This window comes from Marmota marmota, unplaced genomic scaffold (genome assembly GCF_001458135.2).
Source record: "Marmota marmota marmota unplaced genomic scaffold, marMar, whole genome shotgun sequence".
NCBI lineage: Eukaryota > Metazoa > Chordata > Mammalia > Rodentia > Sciuridae > Marmota > Marmota marmota.
This window is the reverse complement of record NW_025999900.1, coordinates 58,753,323-58,761,777: the sequence shown is the minus strand read 5'-3', so window position 1 is coordinate 58,761,777 and position 8,455 is coordinate 58,753,323. Positions and strand designations below refer to the sequence as shown.

The 8,455-nt window shown below is 37.0% G+C and overlaps 1 protein-coding gene and 1 long non-coding RNA gene across 11 annotated transcripts in view; one reads left to right on the top strand and one right to left on the bottom strand.

The window, feature by feature from the left end:
* The window catches only part of LOC125615350, a 15,174-nt gene extending 8,995 nt beyond the window's left edge, over window positions 1-6,179 (top strand). Inside the window, exons 2-3 of the long non-coding RNA XR_007345955.1 lie at window positions 2,102-2,172; window positions 4,534-6,179. This is a non-coding gene — a long non-coding RNA (uncharacterized LOC125615350). The remainder of the gene's footprint in view (window positions 1-2,101; window positions 2,173-4,533) is intronic.
* Ppp4r4 (protein phosphatase 4 regulatory subunit 4) overlaps window positions 1-8,455 on the bottom strand; it is a 106,633-nt gene that overhangs the window by 9,548 nt on the left and 88,630 nt on the right. For 8 of the 10 annotated variants that reach the window (XM_048799257.1, XM_015488484.2, XM_048799256.1 and 5 more), the window contains 4 exons: window positions 6,870-6,939; window positions 6,474-6,560; window positions 6,109-6,202; window positions 4,925-4,995 (listed from right to left, as the gene is read on the bottom strand). In XM_048799257.1, coding sequence (XP_048655214.1) covers window positions 4,925-4,995; window positions 6,109-6,202; window positions 6,474-6,560; window positions 6,870-6,939 — 322 coding nt within the window. Of the gene's footprint in view, window positions 1-4,924; window positions 4,996-6,108; window positions 6,203-6,473; window positions 6,561-6,869; window positions 6,940-8,455 lie in introns of those variants that run through there. The other 2 variants (XR_007345954.1, XM_048799262.1) reach the window with 2 other exon arrangements.

Here is an 8,455-nt window from a genome sequence, read left to right as displayed (position 1 = left end):
AATGCTTTTTCCGCATCTATCGAGATGATCATATGGTTCTTATTTTTAAGTCTATTGATGTGGTGAATAACATTTATTGATTTCCGTATATTGAACCAGCCTTGCATCCCAGGGATGAATCCTACTTGATCATGGTGTACAATTTTTTTGATACGTTTTTGTATCCGATTCGCCAGAATTTTGTTGAGGATTTTTGCATCTAGGTTCATAGTTGTTTGATTTCTTTCATCAGAGTTTTGTCATCTTCCTCATATATGTCTTTATATTTTTGTCACATATATCATAAGTGTTTCATTTATTTTGGTGCTAATATAAATAGTATTGTACCAAATCCCACTTATTCACTGCTGAAATATAAGTAATTGGCTTTTTTCTATTAACCTTGTATCCTGAAATCTTGCTATAATTATAAGTTGGGGGTTTTGTCAGGTTTTTTTTTTTTAGATGTTTTACACAAATACTCATGTCATCTGTGAACAAAGACAGTTTTATTTCTTTCCTCCAAATCAGCATACTTTTTATTTCCTCTTCTAGGACTTCCAGTATGTTGATGAAAGGGGAGGTAAGAGGAGAAATCCTTGTCTTATCCTGATCTTAGTGGAAGGCTTCTAGTTTTTCTTGCCATTGAGTAGATGTTAACTGTTGGTTTTTTCTTATTACTGAGAATTTTTACCACGAATAAGTGATGGATTTTGCCAAATGCCTTCTATGCATGTATTGATAAGAATGTGTGACTTCTCTTCTTCCCCCTGTCTATGTGATGGACTTCTTTGGTTAACATTTAATATTGAGTCAATCTTGCACACCCAGCATGACATCCACTTGGTTGTGGTATATAATCTTAATGAATTGTTAGGTCTGATTTGCTAATGTTTTGTTGAGGATCTTTGACACTATGTAGTTTTCTTATTAACATCTTTGTCTGGTTTTGGTATTAAGGTATACATTAAGATATATTCTCACTGATTTTATTCATGAAATAGAGAATTGGTATAATTTCTTCCTTAAACCTTTGGTAGAGTTCACCTGTAAACCAGTCTGGGTCTGGTGCTTTCTGTTTTGTAATGTTATTATTTATTGATTCAATTTCCTTAGCAGATAAAGTGTGTTCATATTGGCTATTTCTTTTTGTGTGTATTTTGGGAGATTGTGTCCTTCAAAGAATTGGGCCATCCAGCACCATTTTTTGAAAGGTAATCACTCATCACTGCTGATTTATCTCAGAGCCATTGTTGAAAACCAACTGACCACATATGTCAGCACAGGCCACAGTGTATTGATTTCCCCTACCTGCCCTCCACCTTACCAGCTTCCACAAGGCAAATAGTTTTTGCTTTTTGCTCTGCCATACCTTTCCACCATTATGTACCACCCCACCACAGGCCCATAGTGATGGGGACAACCAACCACAAACTAAACCTCTGAAACTATGGGTTCAGGTAAATCTTTTCTCCTTTTCTTTCGGTTGAGGGAAAGTACTGGAGATTGAACCCAGAGGTTTGCTACTATTACCAAGCTATACCCCAAGTCCTTTTTTATTTTTGTTTTTGAGACAAGGTCTCTCTAAAGTTGCTAAGGCTGGCCTCAAACTTGTGATCTTCCTACCTCATCCTCCCAAGTTACTGAGATTACAGGCACACACCAATGTAACCAGCTTCTTTCCTCCTTTTAAGTTGTTTTCTCGGGTATTCTGTCGAAAAGTTAACACTGACCTTGTCAGTTTTGAGAAGTACTGTGATGCCCCTCTATTAGTATTTGCCTGATGTTTTTCTTAAGATTAAACTAGGGTTTATGGTTTTAGAGGAGAATGACAAGTGAAGTGTCATTTGCATCACATCTTATCAAAGACTCATATAATAACATATTGACCACATTTTTATGTACTTTATTGCTTCATGACATCACTAGAAATGAGATTTTTTTTTAGTCAGATTATATTTTTAAAAACTAGGATTCTTAATAAATTTTGATTCTTGATAAATTTCATCAAAACTGCTTTTCAAAGGAGTTTTATTGATTTTGACACCCACTAACAATAGATATTACGATCTGTTTTCCTGAATCTTCACTAGCATTCTTTTTTTTTTTTTTTCTCCCACAGTCTGCTGTGTCCACATAATCTTGAGCAGAATGTTGCAACTAATGAAAGGAGAAGTCACCACACAATTAATGGTGAGTTCACATTAAGTAAAAAGTATCCAAGCCAACCTTCCAAATTTGGATTTCAACTTTTCCTTTTAGTTCTATCTTACAACACTCCTTCACACACACTCCACCTTCTAGCCAAACTGGCTGGCAGCTGCTTCCTGAAGATGTCAACAACCCAAGGATGTGGGGGGAAAGGTTCACTCATATATTGCTGGTAGGACTGCAAATTGATGCAACCACTCTGGAAAGCAGTATGGAGATTCCTTAGAAAACTTGGAATGGAACCACAATTTGACTCAGCTATCCCACTCCTTGGTTTATACCCAAAGGACTTAAAATCAGCATACTACACTGGCACAGCCAATGTTTACAGCAGTTCAATTCACAATAGCTAAACTATGGAACCAACCTAAATGCCCTTCAATAGATGAATGGATAAAGAAAGGGTGGTATATATACATATACAGTGAAATATTACTTGGTCTTAAAGAAAGGAAATTATGGCATTTGCATGTAAATGGATGGAGTTGGAGAATATCATGCTAAGCAAAATAAGCCAATCCAAAAAAGACAAAGGTCAAATGTTTTCTCTGATATGTGGATGCTGATCCATAATGGGGGGGGGGGGGGTGGGGCTAGGGAAGAATGGAGGAACTTTGGATTGGGCAGAGGGGAGTGAAGGGAGGAGAGGGGAGGGGAGGAAGTATGGAGGGTGGGAAGGATGATGAAATGAGACAGACATTGTGTACATGTATTATTGCATGAATGGTGTGACTCTGCATCACGTACAGCCAGAGAAATAAGAAGTTATGCTCCATTTGTGTACAATGAGTTGAGATGCATTATGCTGTCATGTATAACCAACTAGAACAACGACAAAAAGATGCCAATGACCAGCCTTTGTGTATGTCTGGTACTATGCCTGGATGTTATTCCATAACCACCTCTGTTTTGAAAATCTTAGCACACTTTAAGGGTTATCTCAACTGACATACTCATCAGGAAGCCCACTCTGAGTCCCGCAACTAACTACAATTCTCTCTGTGAACATCTCATATACTTGTTAAAAGACACTTGCTTCCATTTTCTATTTACTGCTAAGATGTGTGATTATACACTTTTTCTTCAATATGTATTTCATTAAGTAATACATATTGATAGATAATAAGCTCATTAACCTTACGAGATATCTCACTCAACTTATAGGCTCCCTTAAAAATACATGAGTCCTTAAGATAGAATTTTTTTCAAATATTTATAAAAGATTTACCCTTATAAAGAACATGCTTTTATTTAAGACATTGAAGGTAAGTTTTAGGGTCTATAAATCATATCCACTTTCTGATTCTCAGTGTACTTCAGAACTAATAGAGTAAAAACTAAAGAAATTAACGCACATAATTTAAAAAATGAGTTCTACATCAATATTCTTGGTGATTTTGGTAGAGATATTTATTGGGGGAAATTGCTACAATTTATGGATAAAGATGCCTATTTGCAGCAGAATGAAGGAATCTCCAAACATCCATGTTTGAAGAACCCCTTAAAGACACCTATAATCATTTGTACCATTAACTCTAAGTTGAGCTCATTTAAACTGGCTTTCATTTGCATCTAAAATTTCTAAAGGCATTCTGTATTGTAAATAAATTCTTGAACACTAAATGTTCCTTAGTACTTCCTAAGGACACTGCTTTGCTGAAATAAAAGGAATCAACAGTTTTATTACTTACAACCCTGATTTCAAGATATGATGATAACTGATTTGACAACTGTCTACTTTCAAAGTATTTCAGGTTTCCTAAGATAGCCACAGTCCACCTTGTGAACCACACTATATACTATATGTGGATGGCAATGATTTAATTTTAGAATGATTTTCTGTTCTAAAAATGAAAAACTGTTTATAAAACAGCCAATGAGTATACATATTCTTCATTAGAATTAAAAAACACAGTAAGAGGAAGACAGAATATTCAAAATAGAAACTAAAAAGGAAATATAACGAGGCCCATAAAAAGTTCAGAGCTTTGAGCAGGATCAGCATTATTTACACTAAAAAATTATCACCAATCAGTATCACAACTTTCACCCAATATCCCTAAGACAGAAAGTTAAAAATACACACAGCTTCAGTAATGTTTAGCATAATATTCCAGCGTGTTCATCACGTAACTCTACCTTCCTAGCATATAAGCCAGAGGTCAGCAACCACAGCCTTCAGGTAAATCTTCCCTGCTGCCTGTTTTTGTAAGTTAAGTTTTACTGGAACACGGCCACACTAATTCATTAGGTGTCAACTGTGATTATTTTTATACTACAACATCAGAGTTGAGTAACTGTGACAGAGACCAATCTGAAGTATTTGTGATCTGCCCTTTACAGAAGCCTGTCAACACTGGGAACAAACAGCTGCACATGAGTGACAGTGAATCCCTACTGCCTTCAACTCCCTTCAAATTATTGGAAAGCTTCTGGTCTGAGCCTCGGTAGGCCCTGAGACCACAGTGTAGCCATCCTATCCCATCGAACCTTTTTCAAGTATTAAACTCTGAGTCTTGACATGATAAAAACAAGAGATTACAGTCAAGTATTTTTCTTAATTGCTAGGGATTTTTCTTGATTTTTTTTCAAGTATTTTTCTTAATATCTCAGGGATTTAATAAATAAATAAATTTAGGGAAAACTATCTAGAAATAAAGCGCTAAGTCATTGAAAGAAAATAATATTTTATTAAGTTTAGGAACTTTTTTGAAGAGCTTAGATGGCTACTTACCAGTTAGTGAAAGCACTGCAGTCTTTGCTAACCCTGAGACAGAGGGTGCATATGCTGCTGTGGAACTCTTACTGGAAAAGAACATGATTCCGTTAAAATACAGGAATATGCTTCTCAGCCTTGGATCCCTACACTTCAGCTATTAATCTTGTTTTGTAAATTATTTCCTCTACTACTTATAAAATATGCTTTCTGCTTTTATTTCTCATTTGTTTCAAATTCCATGCCTTAGGACACTTAGTCTATAAATTAAAGGCATTTCCTTAAACTTTCATTTCATCAGAACAAGTTTTTCTTTTGATGTTCAGGAAACCCAGGTAAGATGGGTAAAATTTTCCTGAAAATTACTTTTCTTTAGTCATAATCTCTCCTCTCCATGCATCCTAACGTTGCCCTATTGACTAGGAACTCTAGTTGGATCTACTTCCCCAAACTACAGTTGAAACTCTGGAATGTTATCTTTAATAAAAGAAAAATATGTTTTTTTCTGTAACATGTTATTTATCTTGAGACATGAATGCTTTTAAAGACGTTTATATTTTCTTAAGATTACTATGCTTAAAGCATGGCAATTTAATTTGTGCTACTTCTCTCCTAATCTTAACTGTAATTTTGTCTCTTCGACTGAAAAAAATAAAACCAGACATTTACCTATTGACAGAACTCTCTTGTGACCACCTTCCTATAGCAACATTCCAGTGGCTTCTTTATATGTGGGAAAATAGCATTAACAGCAAATGGGTGTCCATACCTACTTAGCACTGAGGCTAAGTGGGCCATCCAAAATGGCTCATGAGATAGTGCCACCTTCTCATAAATACATGGATTCCATGATGTTCTTACTCAGTGTCCTGCCAATATTCTTCCTCAAATGTCAAGATACCTATGTTTATGCAAATTGGGACACTTCCTTTTATTTATTTATTTATTTTTGGGGGGGGGGGCAGTACTAAGGATTGAACTCAGGGCCCCTGAGCATGACAGCCAAGTGCTCTGCTACTAAGCGATTATTCACAGCCCCAATTTTAAGTGTAATAATCTTTATAAATGAGAATACTTTACAGTCTTATTAAAAAAACCCACAAGATTAATTCTGAGTTTTATAATAATGTAAATGTTTCACATAAATATATACATGTAACTATAAAATCAAAAGTTAAAAATGAATAGCTAACAGGTCATACCTAGCACTTTTCTCTAAGTTGCCATATTTTGCATGAAAAGCTTGATTATTAAAAGACTGGCTTCGAATCAATTTGGATTTCTTGATTTCTTTGCCTAGAGTAATAAGCAGAAAAAAGGAAAATGCAATTGTTCAGTACAGCCTAGTTGCCCTCCCCCAATTCCTCCCCAAGCCCACCATTTTCAGTAAAACACAAATGGACTGAGTGATCTTCCTAGTTTGATCTGAATGGAGAAGAATCTCTTACCCACACTACTACTAAGAACCACCAAATGATTAACAGTAAAAGGCAAAAGATGTTTCAGGATAACATAGCTCATTTAGCAGTAAATTTTTCAAAAAAGACATAAAAAAGTCACTTCTTACTTGTTGATGGGGTGCTAGAAGAGGGTCCAGGAACAGAGATGGGGATGCTCTTGGGCAGACTTTGCGTCAGTGTCTTAGTGTCTCTGCCTAAAACAAACTCTGTTTTAAGCTTTAGAATTTCCTCTAGTCCCTATGAATCTCCACAAATGTAAAATACAGAAAATAGGAATTACTAACCCTAGTTAAGCAGCACTCTTTTCCAAATATTCTTATTTTATATATATATCTCCATGTTTTCTTTGCTATTCAGTGACTAATTTCACAATCTCACAGCTTTTAACCCCGCCCCAAACTTTCCTCTGGAAGGATCTGAATCTTACACTGGCTGCTGCCATTTATTCATGTATCCCCAGCCTCTGTGCTACACCAAGCAAACGATTTTCACAAACAACTTACGTTTCTTATCAAAGATCTTGTCACTCAGGGGCCTTCCATCATTCTGTTGCTTCTCCTTCTCTAATTGCTCCTGTTAGGAGAACAGAATCTCCATGTTAAAGGAAAAGCTGAAACAAGAGTTAGGAAGTCATTCTGGTAAGAATTAAGCTTCTGAAATACAATTAGTTTGGAAAACTGTCTTTAAAAAGTGGGGTTTTTCCATATTGGTGTCTAAAGAATTTGCTGTCCTTTCAAATTTGTGCTCTTTTACAAATCTACAGTTTTGGGTTTACCCAGATTAAAAAAAAAAAAAAAAAAACCCTGAGTTTTGCATCACTGTTATAATGAGCCTTTATTTTCTAGAAGGTATTTACTGATGCTCATAAGCAAAACATATTACTATTGGCTATTTCAATTTCTTCCCTTTTTTTTTCAAAACAAAAAGAACAATCTCCATTTAGCTATTTCAATTTCTAATTGGTAAATGGCAAAATAATATTCTTCTTTAAAAAGGTTGAGAGGAAAGAAAATGGTCTCTACAGAATTTTTCAGAAAATAGAGGAGGCAGGAATACTACCCATCTTGTTTTATAAGGCTAGAATAATTCTAACACCAAATATAACCCAAAAAGTTATAAAAAATAAAATTATAAACCTACTTCACTAGGAAATCCATTAATACAGATGTAAAATTCCTTAATAAAAACATTAGCCAAAATAGAGAAAGGAAAGGATACATGTCATCGCCAAGTAGGTTTTGCCCCCAACACAAAATTGTTCGCTATTTGAAAACTCAGTGTAATTCAATATATTAACAGAATAAAAGAGGAAAAAACTGATAAATTGGACTTTATAAAAATTAAAAATTTATGTTCTTCAAAAGAACATACTGTTGAGTTTGAAGATGGCGGCGAGGGGAGTGCATTACCCCCGTGTGCTGCTTCACTGTGTGGGAGTATGACAAGTCAGGACGGCTAAAGGATATCTTGTTAGGAATTTCCAGCAATAGTGGGGTGCTCCGGAACCTGGAGGAAGGATTTCCATCACATGAGGATCGGCTACGGGGACTCAAACGCGAGAGGTTTGTCGCACGGAGGGTAACACGGCTTATTCAGCAAATCGCCCCGCGGCTAGAGTCTGCAGCGCGCGCTGGGATAGAGACGCAGGGTTACAGCGCTGCAGTTTCTGCCAGCCGCGCAAGCACCGTACTCAGGGCTGAATTCTGGGTTCGAGACGGGGGAAAGGAAGCAGTCCATCTCGGTTCTCCACACCGGTCAGACCACAGAGGAGGCCAGCAGCCACCATGATGGTAAACTGACGTCACCTTCCCTGTTTTCGACTGACCGCAGCTCATTCAACCATAGATCAGGTAATTTCAGGCTGCAATTTGCCTGCGGCTTGCAGACAGATTGCTAGGGTTCAGCGCCTGGGTGCTTCTTAGAACCTGAGCTTATCGGAGCGAACACCGAGCGCGGGGCGGCCGAGTTCCGGCTCCCAGAACCGTCCCGCGGAGCCTGCGGAGGCTGCTTCTTGGACCCTGCGCCTATCAGAGCATAGAACAAGCACTAAGCAGCCGAATTCCGGCTCCCGGAACTGAGCCCGCGGGGA